The 23,912-nt window shown below is 34.6% G+C and overlaps 3 protein-coding genes and 1 non-coding gene across 4 annotated transcripts; 3 read left to right on the plus strand and 1 right to left on the minus strand.

Annotated features, from left to right (window-relative positions):
- The first annotated feature begins 1,678 nt into the window (after positions 1-1,678).
- Positions 1,679-1,750, plus strand: TRNAQ-UUG (transfer RNA glutamine (anticodon UUG)). The gene has a single exon. It is a non-coding gene; the product is annotated as a tRNA-Gln (tRNA).
- A 529-nt stretch (positions 1,751-2,279) lies between these two features.
- LOC104725407 (mitochondrial import inner membrane translocase subunit TIM8) lies at positions 2,280-3,278 on the minus strand. Its single transcript, XM_010444073.3, has 2 exons — positions 3,124-3,278; positions 2,280-2,689 (listed from the first exon to the last, which is right to left on the minus strand). Exons 1-2 carry the CDS (start codon positions 3,169-3,171, stop codon positions 2,504-2,506), a joined length of 234 nt encoding a protein of 77 aa, XP_010442375.1. The 5' UTR covers positions 3,172-3,278; the 3' UTR covers positions 2,280-2,503.
- Positions 3,279-10,242: 6,964 nt separating this feature from the next.
- LOC104725416 (NAC domain-containing protein 83-like) lies at positions 10,243-11,630 on the plus strand. Its single transcript, XM_010444082.3, has 3 exons — positions 10,243-10,448; positions 10,549-10,820; positions 11,240-11,630. The coding sequence occupies exons 1-3, from the start codon at positions 10,262-10,264 to the stop codon at positions 11,360-11,362; spliced, it is 582 nt and encodes a 193-aa protein (XP_010442384.3). The 5' UTR covers positions 10,243-10,261; the 3' UTR covers positions 11,363-11,630.
- A 1,091-nt stretch (positions 11,631-12,721) lies between these two features.
- Positions 12,722-14,139, plus strand: LOC104752423 (uncharacterized). The gene is made up of 3 exons (XM_010474554.2): positions 12,722-13,547; positions 13,815-13,879; positions 13,963-14,139. Exons 1-3 carry the CDS (start codon positions 12,935-12,937, stop codon positions 14,125-14,127), a joined length of 843 nt encoding a protein of 280 aa, XP_010472856.2. The 5' UTR covers positions 12,722-12,934; the 3' UTR covers positions 14,128-14,139.
- Positions 14,140-23,912: the final 9,773 nt, after the last annotated feature.

The following is a 23,912-nucleotide window of genomic DNA, read 5'->3' on the forward strand; positions in this document are numbered from 1 at the left end:
CTTTCTCCTATCAAAATCGAATCGAATGGTAAACGAGTTCTAATCTTCTTAATTCACTGAAATCGAAAGCCAAATCCCTTTCTTATCTAATAGATAGCTCAATCGACCCATAAACCTTTGTAAAACACCTAATGTGCTAAGCTTTCTTCGATCTAAATCCAATTGAATTTCTAAATTTACAAATCAAAAACAAATTCAACCAAAAGCTACTCTAATGTGAAGTAAGCACCTGCATTTTGAAGAACAACTTGATTCAACTCGAGTTGGTGAAGAACGACAGCAGTAGGAGCTCCGACGACAGAAGAATCGCCGGCGGCTGGGTTGAGAAGTCAGTAACCAGGTCGGGTTTCTCGGGTTGAAAGAAACTGGGTTTATTTTTTTATTTAAAAATTTTAATCTAATTCAGTGAAACAAGAAAGGTAAAATCGTCTCACCACCTTTTATTAAAAAAGGTGGGGGTATGAATAATAGAGAAGGAGATAGGAGTTTTATCAAAAAAATTTAGGGACTTATGAGATTATCCCTCTATATAATGTGACATTTGTTATACCACCTACTTTGATGAATGTCCTACTCATCAATAAGTTGAATCCATATAACTGTAAATTTTATTATCCTCTTCAACTTTCCACATTTAGAAATCAACAGTTGCGTGGTCAAATCCAAAAAAAACATTGTACGTGTCTGAATAACTAGGTAGATCCATGTTCCACAATAAATTTACAATTTTAATAAATACTTTGATCCCAACCTATTTAGAAATTTAATTATTATTTTAATTTAATCATGTAACAAGATTCAAGACATTTTAATGTCGTATACGACACATTCTTAGTACGATTCTTATCCCTTTTCGCCAAAAAAAAAGTTCATTTATAACAACAACTCAGAAGTTATTTATGATATACGTCTACAACAAAAACATTTTTGCAATTCCACATTCCAATTTCAAAAGTTGCAAGACAACTCCATAAGGACCTTAACCAATTAAAATCCGCAAGAAATCCTTCCACTATTAACACCGTATATCGTAAGAAAAAAAGAACTTGAATGTGGTTTTTCGTTTGATGAAAATGGTAGCTTGCTTGTTTTTTTACCTATTAATACTTAACAAAGGGTTTGCTGAGTTTGGATCAATGAAGTTTACAGTAAAATCAACCCAAAAAAAAAAAGGTTTAAACGATATTGTATGGTAAAAATTAAGATAGTTGTGTTTTAGTAATTAAAATTTAGAATTCAGTTTATCAAAAAAAAAAAGTGATGCTTTTACACATTATAAATGGGTTATCGACGGATTTTACCGATATATATATAAATGGGTTACACATTATATTGTTGATGGAACATAACTCATCGTTTTCGTTTGAGTAAAAAAACACACATGAGACAAACATATCGTGTTTCTCCAACATAAAATTGTATTTAAAATTTATATTTCTAATTTGGGAAAATTTTCTACGGGTTTAGCTTGTAAGAGAATGAATTTCAAAGTTAATCTACATAAAAATTTGAAAAAATGAATCTGCTAAAAGTTAAGTTGGTTTTTGTTAAACTTTCATATTGTATAGCTGGTTTTATCGGATGAATGGTTTTTGGCATTTTCTTGTGACGGAGGAAAGATTTGCGGAAACGTTTAGCATTATCGGATTATCTATAAGGCTTCCATTTGCGCAAGTAAGGTTCTATGGTGTAGTGGTTAGCACTCTGGACTTTGAATCCAGCGACCTGGGTTCGACTCCCGGTAGGACCTTTATTTTTGCGTCCCATTTTATTTTCTCGTAGGTTCAGCCCATTTGCTATATAATATAGATATATGGGCCATCTTCCATACCATAACTTAATTACTTTTGGCAAGTGGCTTTTAAACGTAACACAATATAGACAAATTGAAATGTGTTGAAATCTGATTACTGGACTTAAAGATACAGAAGCAGTCGATTTAATCAAACAAGGACTTGCTTTCTTAATTTGATCATAGCTTAGCGGCTGAAATTATTAACCTTAGAATATAATTCTGTTTCTGTCGTCAAATAAGAGATAATTTCTTACTCTACTCACTCTTTACCAAGTTTGTTCCACCTCTTTTATTATCTCAACACTTTGCGCATCCATATAAAAAACCCCACAGGAATCCAAAAGCCTTACGGCCTTTGGTTCATGACTTCATTGGCCAACCATTCTGTACCATGACATGATGATTGTTACTCTAATGTTGCGCAATTTCATCACAATCTCAATGTGACATAAACCTGCAACCACATCCTAGTACTACAGCTCTCTCCTTACTAAAATCACATTATCCCACAATTGTTTCTGAATACATATAACTAGCCATCAATAACAATCTCAATCACATAACCAAACCATAAAGATTTCCTAAAAACACATATCCGAGAATACTCTTTGCAAAATCACTAGAGTGAAAAGGAGTTCAACACTTGCCAAGAGCAACAAAAGGATAATAAAATCGGAAACAAGTATGAGAATCAACTTCTCATCGAAGTTACTGCGACTGAAAGCGTTTCATGATGATCATACTCATATCCATGTAGCGTTGCGCGCAATGAGTGAGGCAAGAAGTCTCGCTTGAGCTGAACTTACTTCCAGGTGAGCTAGTGATGCATTTGTCCCAGCACACACTTGTTAGTTTTGCCACCATTTCATTCACCATCGCTCTTTCTTTCTCTTGCTGCCACAAACACAATTTTATTACATTCCACCAAAACATAAACCCAACTACCCAAGACAAAAAGAAAAAAAAAACATGACTTTGCATAAACCCAGACAAAACCAATTCTTGCAAACACATATTTGTACATCACTATATTCAAATTCAACTTGAGTCTAATCAAACCAACTAAACCAATTAGAAAGATCAGATCTTTAGACCAACCAAAGCTATTCTCTTCCTTAAAGAGGAGTCAAAGGAGATGGTTTCTAATGATTCCAGACAGGACTTAAAGACATCTTCTACTTACAATTCCGTTGTCCTAAAGCAGAACAGTGAGTTCAACTACGAGACCAGAGCTAAAGTTTCCATCTGAATCGACTTTAAAGAAAAAGAAAGACTTTAAATTGGGGGAAACAATTAACTATTCGTGAAAAAACCAATCGGAGACTTACGTTGAGGAATTGAAGCAATTCAGGGTTGTTGGCGAGGTTAGGATCCATGTCGGTTGAGTTTGAGGGAGCGTCTCTGCTTGAAGAAGAAGAAGAAGATGAATGAAAGAATGAATCAAAAGTTTTCTCAGCGACTGAAAACCCTAAAACAAAAACCCCCAAAGGATACACTTAAAAAGTTCAAGAGACGCCGCTTACTTGCTTATTGGGTCAAAAGCCCATTACAAGCCCAAATGTAACGTATTGCTCATATTCAGCTCAAATATAGTAGTGAACGTTTGTAAGTTGGATTTTATTAGGTGCTGATATGTTCTCCCGATTATCTTCCACAAATGTTTGTATTGGCATTTAGGCCGTTGCGGTTGTTAACGATTGGTGATACTGATAATCATATAAACCGTTTTATACAGTGTCGAACTGCTTTCAAAAGCTCCTTTTGGCAAGTATTCGTGTATCATGTTTGTCAGTGGCGGAGCTAGGAATTTAGTTTATCAGGGTCAAAAAAATTTTTAAAGGGTCAATTATGCTATTAAATATTTTTATAGGGGTCAATTGTGCTATTTTATAAGGGTCAATTTGATTTTTTTCCTTAAAATTCAGCAAAATTTAAAAATTCACCAGGGTCATTTGACCCACATAATACTATACTAGTTCCGCCACTGATGTTTGTGGTTCTTAAATCCTGATTAATTAGTGTAACTCTTATGAAAAAAATTCTTGGCATGTCTTTTACATAACTAGATTTTAACCCGCAATATACCACATGCATATAATTTTTATTATTATTTATATTTTATATTGTATTTATTTGTTAAATATTGGATGTTTTGTAAATAGAATAATAACTAAACTTTCCAACCGTTTGTGCGGCTAAATGTTTATATTAATTTTTTAACCTACAATATACTTTATAACCATTTGTTTGTTATATTTAGTTTGTTTTATTTAGTGTTTGAGATTCTATTTTGATTTTTAATTATTATAACAAAAAATAAGGATTCTAAATACATAATAAGTCATTTATACACTATGATTAAGTCACATTTTTTTAATGATTTAATTATTTTACACAATCTTAGTTAAATAAACTTGATTTTATATGTCAAATATTCTAATATTAATAGTGTTGACAGATAATAAAATGAGGATTTAAGCCGTATTAGTACAAATTAATAATATTTTATTAATTCTAATATGTCCTCTTTATAACTCATCTACTACATAACTTTATGATATAGTAGTTTAAACTTTTTAAATTTTACATATTCGTAATATTTTAAAATTTTAATAAGTTTATATATATATTAATTATAATATTTAAATAAATATAAACCGAAGTTCTTCTTACGTTAAGAATCAAAGCCCACAGATTTTGGAAAACAAAATGATAATCAAATTGTTGTTTTCTTTGTTTGCAAAGGATTCAGAAATAGAATATCTTCAAAACAAAATAGAAAGTGTAATTAAATATATCATAGTTTATGTTTCCATATTGATTGCTGTAATTTTTTTAGTTGGAATGGAACGTAAAATATTTAGGAAACAAAATCTGGAGTAATGCTATTTTGGAATTTTTTAGGGATTAACTTTGTAAATAAGTACAAATAAAAGGGTAGAACCCAAAATGTACTTAAAAAATGTATATATAGATATCTATAAAGGTAATCGGGAAGATCTACGAATTTGATCATTTATTTTGCAAGTTTGTCACATTACTTTTGATACTTGATACAATTTTTGGAGCATACTAAGCTTTGACTAGTTATATGGAGCAGTATTATGATGTACAAATTTGTGGACAAATTAAAATAACTAGTCAAAGCTTACACAAATTAAAGTAATATAGAAAAGCTGGCTAGTAACGACACTGGCTAAAACAACGTTACTTAACCCGTTAGAATTTGATGTTTCAGAATCTTGGATGTTACGTCGTTTTAAGAGCTATATTAGGAGATGGAAACTTTAATTGCTTCATATGAGCGTTAGCTTCCTCTAATTTACTTGACAAATTTAGTATGCTCTAGGATAAATTTCTGCATTTTTTTAAAATACAATTAAGCACGAAGAAGAGACTAGAACCATATCAATAACTTGAGACTAGAACCATATCAATATCAAGTTATCAACCCATCAATTGACAAGATTACGTTATAAAAGAAATGAAACTTTTCATCGATGTACTGTATGTCGTTGCTTAAGCAATGTCGCCACCAAATCATATAAATTTAAAGTAAACAAAAAAAAAAAACTGAAAACAAAATTAAATAAAGAAAATGGAAAGCCAACATCTTCGAGGTGAAGAAAAGTACCAAATCCAAATTGCTGCGTGGGAGGAGTAAAACATATGATTCTAAATTGACTAATTTTTAAAGCTTTTCTATTGTTTTTATTAGTTATAGACCAAATAAAGCTTTCTCGAATTTAAAAACATTATTTATTTATTATTTTTTTTTTTTTTGTAATCTTGAGTGATCTATGTGAGATCAGCACTAAACCGGAAGTATATAACTACAGCAGTACAACATGTGTTGTAACCACAACATACTTAATATGCTTGACTAATTTCAAAGGTCAGCCAGTCCAATTAGTAGAGAAAGCTTGTCTTACCAAAATTTCAATTTTATGCTAAACTGAAAAAAAAAATGATATAGGCTGCGATTGGTGACATATGTAATGCGGAATTGAGAAAAATAAAGTAAAAACCACACTTTGTACACCATTCACATTACATATGACAATTTACGGTTTTCAACCAAAAAAATAAAAAAATGAAATTTCCGGATTTATAGTGTTAATATTACACAGGACCGCACTTCAACAACTCAACACACTTTTATCCAGCGGTTTTACTTAAAATCCGCAAGAGTTATTGACCAGTGAAAAAAAAACTTTTTTTTTGTTTACTAAAATTTCTTATGTGTATCTATCTTTCCAAAAATCACATATACAAGTAAAAAAATCTTTAATGTTTTTAATATATTGATAGTTTAATTAATATATAGTTATAAATAATTTATAACTAGATGATAACCCGCACTGTGCAGTGCGGGAAAATATTTATGTAAATTTTGATTTATTAGTTACAAAATAATAGTATTATCTCTATTTGATTTATTCTACGTATTTTATAATTTATAAATTTAATTTACTTAGTTTCATACTCCGGTTTCGACTATAGTCGGTACAATAAACTTAACGACTTACCATTATTAGGTTTTGGGTATATTGCTTAAATTTTTTAGAATTGGTAGAATCAAGAAAACCCTTATTTACTTGTGATCCGATTTATAATTTGTAGCGGTATTGAGTCAACGTAAAAATTGAATTAAAGTGCAAGAAAATTATATGAGTGGGAGGTAGAATGGAGTATAACAAAATATTTTTGTTACTAAAACTCATCGATCTCAGTGCAAAATCATAAAATTTGAATATTTATAAGTATCAAATAAGTTAACCCGTAAAATATATATATATATGTTTTGAATAGTGTGACAGGACAATATATTACCTCTCCTACGATAGAGAATTTAGTCGATTTGTTAATCATCTCATTATATTAAATTATATATATCAAATCCTCTGAAATTTTGAACTGTTTAGATAGTGGAGGCTTAATAGTTTTCCACACTACTTACTATTTAATAGTTTCATAGTTTTCCGCACTATTTAATAGTTTTCCAAACTCCCAAATGTCATTTTGATCCTTTGATGAATTGATTATATATATCAAATCATCAATTGTAAAAAATTTACTAAAAAAAATTGTAACCCGTACTGTTTAGATAGTGGAGGCTTAATAGTTTTCTGTGGATAATTATTTTTATTTTTATTTCGAATGATCAAAAGTGAAAGAGTATATCTATAATGAGTATATCTTGACTGAAGAATATTTCATTTTAGATAGTTAGCACATGGAAATATATAGATAGTTACCCGTGCTATATATTTTATAATCTTTTATATTTCATTTACTTAGTTTCATACTTTAATTTCAAGCCGTTTTAGCTACATGATATAATGTTCAAATCCGTGAATCATATAAATTTGGTAAAATCCTAAAAATAAAACAAAACCTGTATTGAAGCGGTCATATTTAGAAATCTTGATTTAACTTTTTGATTTATTTTTTAGTTATATATATTATATTAAATAAAATACAATATTTGTGATTTCTTAGATTTTAATAAAATGTCTCTGCGTCGATGTGCATTGCAAACAAATATTTAATAAATTAGATATAATATTTTTATATTTTAAAATATAAGCAAAATTGTATCTTAGTTTTAAGATATATATGTCATTATTAAATGATTTAGGATGCATATATTTAATCTTAGTTTTATAGATAAAATTAATTTTTGTAATTGTTCTAAATAGTTTATTATTGTTTCCTAAAATTTCTGAAACAAAAAATGAATTCTGTTAAAATAATTCCAAAAATATTGGGCTATAAAAAAATAAAATTGTTTTATAAGATTTATTATTGTTCTAAAATATTATTTAAAAATATTTATAATATATTTACGTGAATCAATTAAGATTTTACATAACCAAGATTTTTTTTCTGATTTTATAAGTTTTTTTGAGTTGAAAAATAAAAAGAAAATAATTAATTAACACTAAAAATAAACTATATTAATATTTACGTGAATTTGTTTTTTTATTAACTATATTAATAAAAATCTGTTTTCTGGTTGCAACAAATTAATAATAATATTTTGTAATTAAATACAGTGGCATTTTGTGTAATATCTTACATGGAGTAAGGTTATTTGTTTAAAGAGTTGCTTAAATAATATAATAAAGATAATCACATTCTATAGAATATCATTCATTAAATATATGTTGTTTTATATATATTTGGAGTGTTTTTGTTCTCAATAATACAAAGCGGTCATGTGATTCAATACTTATCAATCTATACTTTTGTAATGCAAAAATTTATTATAGTAATAAGTTATATATTTCATTTGTAAGTAGACAAATATAATTAGAATGTTTAGTATTTTATAGTGATAATACTCTATTTTAATAATATTTAATGTATAAAATCAATTTAGTTATTAAAAACTAAACTTTCATTAAAACAAAACATACAATAATATACAATCATACTAGTTATTTTTATTTTTATTTTTATTTTTCGAAACAACTTATTATTGATTTATTTATTTATAACATATTTATATATTATTGTGAATCGCAATTATTTACATATTTAGATTTATTTTTTTGAAATAATTGTATTGTAAACTGCAATTATTTTTTCACCAATCAAGAATCACTCAGTACCGCTAATTTTGAATAAACCGCACTTGTCCCGTATATTTATTTCTTCTACATGAACCGCAGTTGAACCGTACCGCACTATCAAACTTTTTGTCCCACACAGCTAAATACACTGTTACCATTCGGACTTCGGAGCCATAATTTGATTTGTAAGAACCAGACAACACAATCATCCGACAACATAGACGGAGACAGTCTCTTCTTCCTAGCATACACAGTCTCTTCGTCTTGCCTTAGATATTACTATTACTAGGTCACAAACAAGTTGAACTCAGCCTAGAACTAGAGCGAGTTGCTAACAAGTTAAACTATTATCAAATATGGCGTGGCATTCGAACTCAAGATTCTGCAAAAGGAATCTAAAACACTATTTCCAAGTTCCAACCAGATTAAACTAATCGCAATTCCAATGAAACAATCATCTTTACTCATTTCATTTTCTTTTCGTAGTCTTTTGAAAGACAGATTATGTAGCTTTATTTCTAGTGTATATAAAGAAAACATTATACAAAAAGGAGTAAAACCTAAATGCTCTTTGTAAAATTCAAAGTCTGATGCTGGAAAGTTGCAGCAAAAAATTAGAACAACTTTGTTTTGGTGGGCTTTGGGAGCTTTATTGATCCAAGGAAAAAGAAGAAGAATAAAAGGCAAAACCACCAGTCCAAAGACAAACATATATACAATAATATATCTAAAATAATTGAAATTAAAGAAGTGCATGAGAGTAGAAAATTGAGTCAGACCAACAATCTCATAACTTACTCGTTAAGTCAGCTGCGTCCTCAAATCTTTAAGTTGGGATCGACTTGGACTCTCTTTCAATTTCACTTTTGTTTTCCGAATATACTTTCTTTTATTTTTTTTCTTATTTCTTCATCATTGCTTATGCCTATTTACTTAGACTTCTTGTTTTAAAAAATTGTATCGTACGCCCCGACATTATTATTTCACATGCGAAATTATAAAGACAAAGAAAGTTCTGATTCCGCGATGATATACGTTTTCTTTTTCCACGTACGAAAAGTGGATTTTGAACTACAAAATTTTACGTTAAACCTCCAGAACCATTTCGTTTACCAATATATCTTTTATGTAAGTCATTTTTCTAATACATATATCATTCCGACATCATTATTTCACATGCGCTTCTCTAAGAAAAAAGGTCGCATGAATAGTTTTACATGCATGATATGTTCCTAAACGAATTTTTTTTGTTTTCTTATATTAGAAAATATAGATTTCTGATAAATATGCGTAATGATGTAGTATGTAACTATGTTTAAGAGAGCTCTTAAAAATAAAAATAAAAAAGAGTACATAAAGAGCTTTCCAAATGTTTAAATTAGTTCTGGGTCAAATCAACCGTTGTTAGTACGTAATGCGATCGTTTTAATTATTGACAATGTATATGCATCATGCATGGTATGGTAACTAATGAAACAGCGTGAATATACATATGGTTTTACCTTGATAATTTAGTTTTAGTTGGAAAAAAAAAACCAACTTTGTCCAAAAAAAGGAACTAATTACCTTTACCAAAACATAAAGTAATAACTACTTATTAAAATAGAAAATAATACTCGTTCTATTCAAAATCCTAACAACGTTGACTGCATGGGTATGTATGCACAACAATTTTATTAAGGTGATCATTTAAATAAACTCAAATAAAACAATCTCTGAATTTGATGTTATATTTAAAAAAAATTATCTATTTATCTCTAGAAAATAATACGTAGAAAGTTTTAAAAGGAAAAGTAGAATTAGCTTTTGCCAAACTAAAGGTGACACACTCGTATAAGTATATAAACAACCTAAACCAAACACAAAGGATACTGATAAGGAAGCACTGATGGACATCTCTGCGCAGAGATTTGCCATGAACGGAAGAAGCATGAGACTCCCTCCTGGGTTTCGGTTTGATCCCGATGATGAAGATCTTGTGTTCGAGTATCTCGCCAAGAAGGTCCTCCACCGTCAGATGGACTTCGATCTCCCTGAGCTCCGTTCTTGCAATGTTGATCCTTGGGACTTGCTAGGTTTGCTACAAACTCTTTTATCTAATTACTATACCATATCACATTTAAATGTATTGCTCAATGTGGTTTAATAGATGTTGTACGTACACATTTGTTGTAGGAGAAAAGAACAAGGAAGTGTATTACTTCGTGAAGAAGGAAGAACGAGAGAGGAAGGGAAGAGAGACGTTATCAGGTTATTGGGAAGAGTGTGAAGAAGAGGAAGTAATGGAGGCTGGTGATCGTGAATGTAGTCATTTAGAAGGAAGGAGAAAGACATTTGCTTTCTATATTGGGAAAAGACCTCGAGGAACAATAACTCCATGGATCATGTATGAGTTCCGACTTATTTCCTCTAGAGCTACAAGATGGTCAACGTCCCTTTTGTCTCGGGTAAGCCACTCGTCTCTTATTAGTTCGGACACTACATTGGACTCTAATCTTTGGGGAATTATTTATAACGCCACTAATGTTTAGTGTAATTACTTAACAAACATAATAGTTAGAGTAACACAAATTTCCGGAGAAAAAAAAAGAAAAACCTTCATCAGATTTCAGCTTGAATATTTATTAAAATGTCATTTTGATTTGAATTTTTGAAAAAAGAAAAATTAATAAGCCAATATTTAAGGAATCCTAAATTACCGATTTTTTTTTCTTTTTCAAAATATATCATCCTATATTATGTGTCATTTTACTCATCCTTCCTTAATATTTTTCTGCGATATATACTTTGTTTGTAATAGTTTCCAGCTACTAATATATACCAATGTTTTGATTAGTTTGGGTTATTTTTTTTTTTGGGTTTTCAGGGTGATTTAGGGAAATGGAGGGCAGTGAAGGTGGTGGTGAAGGAAGAGAATGAGGAAGAGATGGTGGAGGATGAGCTCGAGTCGGACGAGTCTGATGGCGAAGAAGTTATTCAAAGCCGGTGACGATCATGGTTGATGCCAAATATATGTATTGGTTTTGTGGTGAATCCGATCCATTTGAGTTTAGTTAGTAACTTATAGTATTGTTAGAATATTAGAGAATATCTAAATGAAAATGAGGATATATGCTTAAATTTGTCTTATTATCTTCCAAGCCCTTTGGAATGTAATTAAGGTTGTGGTGAAAGATGCCACAAGTTGCTTTCACTCTCCCGTCTTATTTTGTTCTTGTCCAATTATATATATAGACTAAATTATCTATTATCTTTCATCATTAGTGTTTTCTTTTTAAACTCGAGATTTATAAATCTAGGATTTTCTAAATCCATGCATGGTAAATTCGTTGGGATGATTGACTTGATTTGATCAAACAATGAGAGATCTGTAACCGTAGTTGATTAATTTAGCATAATGAGCAATATGCATGTATGTAATATTTTCCCATGTACTTCAGTAGCACACAAGAGATATTAAGATTTAACTCACTTAACACATACAGATTAAGTTTGCAACCAACCAATTTCATGTTGAGCAAGAAGCCTTTAGATTTTATCTTTAGCCCTCACACAAATCTTACTAACAAAACGGAGTCAAAGCAACTGAAAAAGCTCCCTTCTACTTCTGTATATATTCGGCGTGATCAACTAGCATCGCATAGTTGTACGTACATAGATGTGTGGGTTAAGACAAGTCTCCCTGACAACGCTCAAACTAAGATGTCATATCATCTAACTGATAACTCCATCCTTGCCAACAGATCATTACGTCCCAACAGCTCCGCTTCTCTTCAAACTGCTCCTTGGCATTTTAATTTAATATCTTGGTCATGGTATATATACGTTATGCTGTGAGAAAATATTCGTGTTCGCCAAGTTACTAGCGTACAGTTACAAATCTCTTACAACTAGCTAGAGGAATCTAACATGTGGATGTCAGGAAACATCGATGTGATGTATTCAGAGGACACTGACGTAGTGACGTTCAAGTCAGTAAACGAATCCACGAAGCTTTGATAGAAAAATATAAAATAAAAATAAAATAAATAAAAACAAAAAAAACAAGAAGAAATATAAATGAGTTGTCATGACAACGGGTTTAAAATAAAAATCTGCTGTTGAGCCGAGTCAACTAGATAGCCTTGAGATTGCGGTTACCCAAAAGACTTCGAAGTTTGTTTGTGGGGTGGTTTTATATTGATCAAACAAAAATAATCTTACAGATATTGATGTTAAGACCAAACTGTAAGTCAAAAATGACAATAGGAATGAAGATGTCACTTAGAAACCAACTCCTGTATTTGCCAAAATAAATCACTATTTACCAAAATTAGCAAATAAATTGCAACTAGCCAATCAACCCATCACACAATCTCAACCCTATAATCTCACCTTCTCTCCCTTCTTCTTCTCGGATTCCTAAATATTATCTTTCACTCATCGTCCTCCCAATTTATTGGCTCTCTCTTCTCTCCTCTCCTTTGCCTATTTTCTAACATCTTCTCCCGCCACCCACCCCCTGCCGTATGATCTTTCTGGTGGCGGCGATTACACCATCAATTTGTTAGTTTTTATTAATATGGGTTGCGGTGGCTCGAGGCTTGGAGGTGTGGCGGCTGTCAGGGCCGGAGAAGGAGGCGTTGTGCCACTTCCGGCGGGAATTCGTCCACTTCTAAGGCGAAGGTTAGAGGAGATGAAGAAAAGGAGCCATGCAAGCGTCTTGAAAGGGAGCCAGACGCAGTCTAAGAAGGAGCTTCTTCGTCACGGCTCTTCTGATGACGGAGAAGACACTGACGGCAGTCTGAAGTCGTCGGCTAAGGTGGCTCCGGCACCTGATCATCACGTGGAAGAGAAGAAAGAGGTTATTTTAGAGAAGGTTCCGTCAAGAGATGATGTCAAAGAGGTGAATGAGGAAGAAGTGGTTGTTAAGAAACAAGGAGATGAAAATCATCGACAAGATGTTGTGAAGAAACAAGAGGAGGATAATAAAGAGGTTGTGAAGAAACAAGAAGAGGATATTCATCATGAGGATGTGACCATCAATGTTAAGAAGGAAGGAGAAGATGTCAAGAATCATGATGATGACGAAAGGAGTGTCATTAGCAACTTTGATGAAAGAATGATAGGTCCTGGATCTCCAAGCTTTAGGGTTTATTGCATCGATGTTCCTTCTTCTGATGATGATGATGAAGGTAAATCATACGTCCTTACAATAACACATATATATATATATATATATATATATATATATATATACAAGTGTACGTGCCAAATAGAAAGGTCAAGAATAATAAATATCCGTATGTATATGATTGCTAGGAATGCTAGTTTTATTTTTACCAAAACTATATTTCATCATGTAGTACTTTCACCTTTCTATGTATTTCTATGGTTGCCGATGCATCCTAAGGTTCGCAGTTGGGCTTATAATTGGAAAAATTATCTATTCATTAATGCAGAAAAAGATGGAGAAGACACAAGAAAATCGATGGAAATCGAAAGTGTCATGACAGAGATAAAAGAGGTGACTCACATTTGATTCACATTATTGATTTGATTTATGCGAGGCTTGATAATAATGATACTGTATATGTTTTGTATATATAGGACGGAAGCATCGTCAAAAAGGAGAAAAGGGAAAGGAGAGGGAAGAGGTTTGGAATCGGATTGCCGAAGAAGTATTTAGCCAATGTGACTGCACCGTGCTATGCTGGTGGAGGATGCATGGGGAACACTCATTCTCGTTTGGTGCAAGAGAAACCGAGACAGTGATATCGATAAAAATTATATATGTCGTTTGCCATCTGCCTTTATTTGTTGAAGTAAGAACGGTGAGGTGCACGTACTTACGTGACTGTGAGTAATCAAAACCACCCAACCACGGATACGAATTTAGACCTTTGATTTATTTCAACTTTTTAAGAGACCTTAATTGTTTCAGAATCTGTACACCTCTTCTTCATATTTGCTTTCTTTGATCAGGGTAAGTTAGTGTTTAAAGAATTTACTTTTTCCATGTGGAAAGATGTAAGTAATTTAATTTGTGCAATTAAAAAGTGTTGTTTAAATATGAAACTTATTGTTTAACAAAAAAATTGTTCAGATTACCCACTGGAAATAAAATTAGAGCAACATAGAAAACTGGCATTATATATAGAAGGAAAAAAAACATAGTAAAAGGTGTAAGTAATTGAACTTGTGCAATCAAGAAATGCTCTCTAATTGTAATATATATATATATATATATATATATATATATATATATATATATATATATATATATTCATCGTTAACACAGTTTATCACTAGAATTTAGTTTGTGTTTGTCTATATATGAACGGTTAAATAGGGGTGTCAAACCATACAAAATTTGTTTTAATTAGGAGGCTACGAAATTAATTTCGTGAGTTTTGGCAAGCAACCCATTTTAGATTGTGGGTTTAGAAACATGAATTCTAACTTGTTTTTATTCGAACGTCAGTACTAGCAACTTCAATCCTGATTAAATTACAATCTAGGATTGTTTTTTTTTTGGGTGAATTACTCAAATGTTACTCATTTTAGGTAATATTACCAGAATCTACAAAAAACTTTTTTATTACTAGAATGTTTCAGGTATTTTCAAAATACCCAGCGTGCCCCTGTTTTATGTTATCGGAAAAAACGTTATTACAAAAATGCCATTGCCACGTCAGACGCCACGTCAGAAATCGCTGACGTGTACCATAACTCAGCCGTAACGCGATACAGAGTATGTTGCGGCTGAATTATAGGTATGTTGCGGCTGAGTTACTCAAAAAAACATTTGAGTAAGAGCGGACGGCTGACTTATGAAAATCTGGCTGAGTTACGTTTATAAGTCAGCCAAGAGTTATGGCTGACTTATTAAATTTGGCTGAGTTATGCGCATAACTCAGCTGTAGTAATGGCTGAGTTTTCACCTGATGGTTGAGTTGTCAAGATTTTGGCTGAGTTATCGCTACGACACGGTTGAGTTGTCAAAATTTTGACTGAGTTATCACAACGACACGGCTGAGTTGCCATTTTCCGACTGGCTGAGTTATGAAAAATGGCTGACTTATGAGATGTAGGTACGGCCGAGTTATGGTAAAAAACTATAACTCAGCCGTAATAGGCTGACTTATCGACAAGTCAGCCGTTTGACGGCTGACTTATTGGCAAAAAATTAATTACTAGAATGTTTTTCAGTTACGGCTGACTTATCAAACGATACGGCTGAGTTACATATTTTCAGTTCATGAAGCGGCTGAGTTTGGCAGCAGTTTTTTTTGCTTTTTAATTACTGTAATGTTTTTCGTGTTGTGGCTGAGTTTTAGTTAGGCTGAGTTATGGTATTGTTTCATGGCTGATTTGCCACGTCGGATGCAGCATCCATGTCAGCATTCCATGTCATCATCTTTTTCTCTGGAAATACGAAACGTCGTTCGACTCTGGTTCTTCAACTGGTTAATAAGTGAACTATTTTTCCTTCTTATTCACCTTGTTCTTCTACTTCTTCTTCACTTTCTTCTTCACACCTTGTTCTTCTACTTTTGTTCTTCTCCACCTTGTTCTTCATTATATTTCATGGATCCAGTGCCGGTACTAGTTGTGTCCGGTAATTGGATAAAGACACAGAGATATGTATTTAACTCCGACGAGAGAGGGTGTATAGTTGTGCAGATAGATGGAGGCACAACATACGACAAGCTTGTTAAGGTTGTTCTTGAAGACTACGGATTGGACTCGTTTAGACATGAGCTAAAGCTGAGCTACATGTTCTCGAACAGGGCAATGAAACATATGGTGCATGATACTCCACCAGTTTTTGTCTCCAATGATCGACAGTTGCAATGTTTTTTGGGTCTATGGAAAACCGATCAGCTACGTCTCTGTGTAGAGTTTTCGGCGAAAGAGTCTACAGAAACTAGTGGAGCTAGAGGAAGTATGATTCGGCGAAGCAGAGACTCGAAAGCAGAATCTACCCCCGAAGTGTGCGGTGGGGGATTTGAAGGCACTTGTTTTGATTATGGTAAGATTGTTGACAAAGAAAACGAAGAAGAAGCTGTTGAAGTAGCATCTGACGAAGAAGAAGACGATGAATTTTCAACCCGATTTGATGTTTTCGACGACTCCGATGGTGAGTCATCTGATGACGAGAAGTTTTCTGTATTGGGCGAGCCTCAGAGTACAGTGGAAGACCCACCTACTCCGCCTCCTCAGAAGAAAGCTCATAGAGATGATAACTTTGCCGGATCGAAGATGAATCCGGAGGCTATTAGGTTGGAGGTGTCAACGCTAAAAATTGTTGTAGGACAACGATACAGTAGCAAAAAGCAGTTCAGGAATCACGTGAAACTTATTTCGGTTAGGGATGGATTTGATTTTAATGTACCAGTCTCAAATCCGAGACAAGTGGTTTTTAGGTGTTGGGTTAAAGGATGTATTTGGAGAGTTCGTGCATCTGTACAAGGAGATGACCCGGATTTTCATGTTCGTGTATACGATTCGGAACACACATGTTCTGTGACGGAACGTTCTACTAGATGCCGTCAATCAACAGCTGATGTACTGGCAGGTCTTTACAGGGACTATCTTGGTGATCTTGGTCCGGATGTTAAACCTAAAAGTGTCGGAGTCATTTTCAATAAGCAATTTAGTCTAAAGGTAATTACTATGTTTCGACTGACTTATTGATAATAATGGTTGAGTTATAGGTATGTATAGGCTGAGTTAATTATTGATAACAATGGCTGAGTTATAGGTATGTATAGGCTGAATTATTTACATTTTACGGCTCATTTATTGATTATTTAAGGCTGACTTATTCGAATGTATCGGCTGAGTTATTTATATATTATGGCTGATTTATTAATTTGTTGGTGTCGACAGATGGGTTATTGGAAGGCATATCGAACGCTGCTGAATGCAAGGCAGATCCATCAGGGAACTCCTGAGGAAAGTTTTAGCGAGTTGCCTTCTTACATATTCAAGTTAAAAAGGGAAAATCCGGGTACAGTCACGCGTCTTCAAATAGGTGATGAAGATAGATTCAAATATGTTTTTATTGCTTTTGGTGCGAGTATTGCTGGGTTTGCTTTCATGCGCAAAGTTGTTGTTGTCGACGGAACGTTTCTCCATGGTAGTTACAAAGGGACACTTCTAACAGCCCTAGCTCAGGATGGTAACTTTCAAATTTTCCCATTAGCTTTCGCTGTTGTTGACACTGAAAATTATGAGTCTTGGCGTTGGTTCTTTACACAACTCAAAGTTGCCATTCCAGACGAAAAGGATCTTGCGGTAATCTCCGACAGACATCAGTCAATAGGGAAAGCGATTCGTCAAGTGTATCCGTTGGCTTCACGTGGAATTTGCACTTACCATTTGTATAAGAACATCTTGGTGAAGTTCAAAGGAAAACATTTGTTCCCTCTGGTGAAAAAAGCGGCAAAGTGTTTTAGGCTAACTGATTTTAATGAGGCTTTCAATGAGATTGAAGCACGTCATCCCGAACTACATGGATACCTCCAACGAGCTGATGTCCGAATGTGGGCGCGTGTTCATTTCCCGGGTGAAAGGTACAATTTAATGACAACGAATATTGCAGAATCAATGAACCATGCACTGTCAATGCTAGAAGTCTTCCTATAGTTCAACTTCTAGAATCGATACGGGATATGATGACCATATGGTTTTCTAAACGGAGAGAGGATGCGAAATCGCAGCAAACAACGCTCACTCTAGGTGTTGAGAAACTATTACAGGTAATTTTACATAAGTCAGTCGTCAATGTTGATAACTCAGCCGTAACAGTTACCATATCTCTGCCGTAATTGTTTCCTTATCTCAGCCATTACCATTATAGTTTCCATAACTCAGCCATTGTTGTTTCAATAACTCAGCTATAATTGTTTTCATAACTCAGCCTAAAGCGTTTTGTTTTTTGTTCTACTCCCTTATAGGACCTTGTCATCGGAGCAAGACTTATGGAGGTACAAACGATTGATGCTGTACGTGTTCAAGTGAAATATGGATCATCTTTGCATGTTGTAAATTTAGAAATAAAAAGTTGCACATGCCGTCGTTTCGACCACGAGAAAATACCATGCATCCATGCAATCGCAGCTGCAGAGCATATGGATATGTCTCGTATATCCATGTGCGATACGAAATTTAGGAGTGTCGATTTGGTTAACGGATGGGCTGGTTCAATCATGCCTCCAGATGAATCATTCCCTGCTCCTGAAATTGTGGATAATCAGAAGTGCTTGCCTCCGATTGTTGTGAACCAGCCAGGAAGACCAAAGAAGCGTAGGATTAAATCATCTTTGGAAGTTGCCACTGAAAATAAACGCCCTAGGAAGCAACACGCATGTTCGCGATGTAAGCAAGTTGGGCACAATGCGAAAACTTGTGCTCTATAGTTTATATTGTGTTATTACTCATCTGTCAAAGTATTATTACTTTATTTTGTGGTATTACTCATCTGTCAAGTAGTATAACTCTGCCATAACACACTATAACTCAGCCATAACACACTATAACTCAGCCATCACATGAATCGACGATATATTTCGTCCTGTATCATGATAACTCAGTCGTAATAAACTATAACTCAGCCATATAATCAGTCGTATAAATCAGTCGTTTGATTGTTTCTTTGATAACTCAGTCATGACATGAATCGACTATATATTTCGTTTTCCCGTAAAAGCTATAACTCAGCCGTAAATTTTATAACTCAGCCATGACATTAAACTTCACTAAAATCGTTTTGATTAGTTTCCATTACACTTCATCCAAACAACAACAAAAAATATATATAATAACAACGCCTAAACGAGAGATCTCTGGTCGGGGGAGCCCGATCGAAAAGTTTCGCCACCAACCCTCTAGCGTTCTGGACGGTCCTGCAATCGCAGAACGGGAGCTGGGCCAGATATGTCAGTCTCCAATGGTTCCTCCACTGCGAGTTCATTCACCGCAATTCGACAGAAATCTCGTACCCGTTGTAAGGCCTCTAGCCTTTCGATTGGCAATCCGGAGCCTCTGGACATCATGTCCTCTATAAAGGCACATGGGCCTTCAAGAAGATGGCGCTTGCGGAAGGCTTCACCCGACGACTCCAGGAAATTGACGTATCGGATTAACCTAGTCAAGCAAGCTCGATAGGCCCAGACATCCGTCACGAACGGGAAGGCGGTTTCCCTCAAGGGTTCGCGATCGCCTTTCTGGAGATCGGGTACATCCATCTGATCGACCAGTTCTTTGCACGCCTTGTGCTCATCAACTAGACGGACCATTCGCCAGTGTGCCAAGAAGTAACCTTCGACGATAAGGTCTTCCAAGACTAGAATGGTTCCCTCTAAACGGTAAAAACGATGGAGCTGGTCAAGTTTTAGCCGAAGCGCCCGAATATACGCGCTCATCCTCTTTCGCCGAGCTCGGTACTCTCGGAGTTCTAGTTGAAGGGGAGACACACCGGGGTCGACTGTATTTGAGTTTGGAGCGACCTCACGAGATCGGGACGTCTCTCCTACCTCCTGTGGAATGGGATTTTCCGGCCCCCGATTGCCGGATGCGGCGGCTATCCTTTCCCGGGCCTGTCTCAGCAATGCGGATCGAGTTCTTGCTGGCATCCTTCTATTTCTTACGCTGGTGGAAGTTTGAATGATTTATTCCCCAAACCTTCATCCCTATTTATATAGAGTCATGGGATGTAACCGCCGCTGAGTCCACCAATCAGACTGCAGCGAAAATTCCGCTGTGTCCCGAGAATAACTATAAAAGACCGTGCAACACATTTAATGAATCGCGTCTTTCGTTTTCCCGTAAAGCTATAACTCAGCCGTTAAGCAATATTTTGGCAAGTTAACCTAATAATTACAAAAACATTTCTTTTGATAACTCAGCCATATAGATCAGTCGTTTGTTTTCATATTGTCTTTTTCGATAACTCAGTCATAACTCACTATAACTCAACCATGACATGAATCGACTATATCTTTCGTTTTCCCGTAAAGCTATAACTCAGCCGTTAAGCAATATTTTGGCAAGTTAACCTAATAATAGACGCAACCTTTCTTTTGATAACTCAGCCATATAGATTGTTCATTTTGATATTTCATCCGTTATTCACTATAACTCAGCCGTCACATGAATCGACGTGACCTTTCGTGTTCCCGTAAAACTATAACTCAGTCAATACATGAGAGTAGATACTAAAATGTGGAAGCATGAAAGGTGGATACATAGAATTAGCCGAAGAAAAAAAGGGACGTTTAATACATGAAAAAGATGGGAAACTATACGACTAAATGGAAAACAATTATTTTAAAATAAACAGAAATTAGAGTCACGAATTGATAAGGTAAAACTAAAAATCACTGCTGGAAACCCTAAAGGATCTCCGAGACTTTGAGGGACAACCACAGAAGGTAACAGTTTTCGCACATGATTTCATAGTCTCCGTAGCGGAGAGAATGGAAACCATAATTCAAACAACACATCACAGCACAAGTGGGTGAAGGGAGTGGCGGGCTGTCAGGATAGCGATGGGAGGCTGAGTATGAGTTTTTCCGGGCCGTCCTATAACGAGATAAATCATCCAGAAAATAATTACCGGTTACAATGGCATCCGAAGACTTCAGAGGATAATGATTTGCATCAAACAGCTGGAGGTAATGGACGGCCATATCCTCATTCCCTTGACAAATACTTAGTACCCCACATGCTAAGGTGGCATAACCATTGGCCGATACAATACGACTGAGAATATCAATCCCACGCTGGATATCTCTATCCTCAGCCACAACCCTTAGCCCTTCGAAGTAAATGGCAATGGGGTTGCCGGCCTCAAAGCATTTGACGAAGAAAAGCCTGTGCTGTCCTTCATTTTGGAGGCTACCATCAGGGGCATTGGATGTGTTGATTTCTGATAGATCAGTACAAAGCCAATATATAGCAGCTGTCTTTAGAACTTCATCACTGTATACTGCATTTTTCCCCCTATAACCAGCCCTTAAAATAGAACCAAGTGCGGTCCATCCACCATATTCTGCAGCATTTTCTGCAACAAGGGAAACGATTTTGATGAAAACATCGTCGGGGAGATCCGGCATCTTGGGTGCTAGCGCGGACATAGTGTTGAAAAAAATAATTTTATTCTAGTTTGTAGTTGAGAGGTAATAGACTAAAAACGGGAATATTATAACTCAGACACTTGGTTCTATTTGTAGTTGAGAGGTAATAAATAGACTAATGATTTTAGGGTTAAGCATATTTTGGCGGGAAACCATAAATTATTCATGTAAAACAGCCATAACATGAATCGACGTGACCTTTCGCTTTCCCGTAAAACTATAACTCAGCCGTAAAGCAATATTTTGGCGGAAAACTAAACAATAAAATTATTGCAAGTTAACCTAATTTATTGGTAAGCAATATTTTGGCGGGAAACCATAAGTTATTCCTGTAAAAGACGCATCGACGAGACCTTTTCAGATTATTCCTACTGATAATTCAGCCATTACTAACTAGAACTCAGTCAATACATGAATCGATGAGAATTATGGCTGAGTTATCATTAGAAACGAAGGTCATTTCTTCAAATTGTTTATAATGATAACTCAGTCATCATTCTCTATAACTCAGCCGTCACATGACCTGTAACTCAGCTATATAGATTGTTCCTATAACTCAGTCATAACTCACTATAACTCGGCCGTTAAGCAATATTTTTGCAAGTTAACCTAATAATAGAATCGACCTTTCTTTTGATAACTCAGCCATATATATTGTTCATTTTGATAACTCATCCGTTATTTACTATAACTCAGCCGTCACATGAATCGACGTGACCTTTCATGTTCCCGTAAAACTATAACTCAGCCAATACATGAGAGTAGATACTAAAATGTGGAAGCATGAAAGGTGGATACATAGAATTAGCCGAAGAAAAAAGGGACGTTTAATACATGAAAAAGATGGGAAACTATACGAATAAATGGAAAACAATTATTTTAAAATAAACAGAAATTAGAGTCACAAATTGATAAGGTAAAACTGGAAATCACTGCTAGAAACCCTAAAGGATCTTAGAGACTTTGAGGGACAACCACCAAAGGTAACAGTTTTTGCACTTGATTTCAAAGTCTCCGAAGCAGAGAGAACGGGAACACATCACAGCACAAGTGGGTGAAGGGAGTGGCGGGCTGTCAGGATAGCGATGGGAGGCTGAGTATGACTTTTTCCGAGCCGTATCAAAACGAGATAAATCATCCAGAAAATAATTACCGCTTACAATGGTATCCGAAGACATCAGAGGATAATGATTTGCATCAAACAGCTGGAGATAATGGATGGCCATATCCTCATTCCCTTGACAAATACTTAGTACCCCACATGCTAAGGTGGCATGACAATCGGCCGGTATAATACGACTGAGAATATCAATCCCACGCTGGATATCTCTATCCTCAGCCACAACCCTTAGCCCTTCGAAGTAAATGGCAATGGGGTTGCCGGCGTCAAAGCATTTGACGAAGAAAGGCCTGTGCCGCCCTTCATTTTGGAGGCCACCATCAGGGGCGTTGGATGTGTTGATTTCTGATGAGGGATCAATACAAAGGCAATAGATAGCAGTTGTCTTTATAACTTCATCACTATATACTGCATTTTTCCCCCTACGACCAGCCCTTAAAATAGAACCAAGTGCGGTCCATCCACCATATTCTGCAGCATTTTCTGCAACAAGGGAAACGATTTTGATGAAAACGTCGTCGGGGAGATCCGGCATCTTGGGTGCTAGCGCGGACATAGTGTTGAAAAAAATAATTTTATTCTAGTTTGTAGTTGAGAGGTAATAGACTAAAAACGGGAATATTATAACTCAGGCACTTGGTTCTATTTGTAGTTGAGAAGTAATAAATAGACTAATGATTTTAGGGTTAAGCATATTTTGGCGGGAAACCATAAGTTATTCATGTAATAGACTAATAATCCTAGTGATAACTCAGCCGTCAAGTCATATATATATTTCAGCCATCACTTACTATAACTCAGCCATTACATGAATATACGAGACCTTTCGTTTTCCCGTAAAACTATAACTCAGCCGTTAAGCAAAATTTTGGCGGGAAACCGTAAGTTAACCTAATAATAGACGCGACCTTTCTTTTGATATCTATAACTCAGCCATCACATGAATCCATAAAACTATAACTCAGCCGTTAACTAATATTTTAGCGGGAAACCATAAGTTAACCTAATAATCGACGTGACCTTTCGTTTTTCTATTGTTTTTCCTTTATATTCTCTTAATTCATTGTATCGTATTTTGGTGGGAAACCATAAGCTATTCATGTAATAGACTAATAATCCTAGTGATAACTCAGCCGTCAAGTTATATATATATATATATATATATATATATATTTCAGCCATCACTTACTATAACTCAGCCATCACATGAATATACAAGACCTTTCGTTTTCCCGTAAAAAACTATAACTCAGCCGTTAAGCGATATTTTGGCGGGAAACCGTAAGTTAACCTAA

The sequence above is a fragment of the Camelina sativa genome, chromosome 2 (genome assembly GCF_030686135.1).
Source record: "Camelina sativa cultivar CO46 ecotype springtype chromosome 2, ASM3068613v1".
Taxonomy (NCBI): domain Eukaryota; kingdom Viridiplantae; phylum Streptophyta; class Magnoliopsida; order Brassicales; family Brassicaceae; genus Camelina; species Camelina sativa.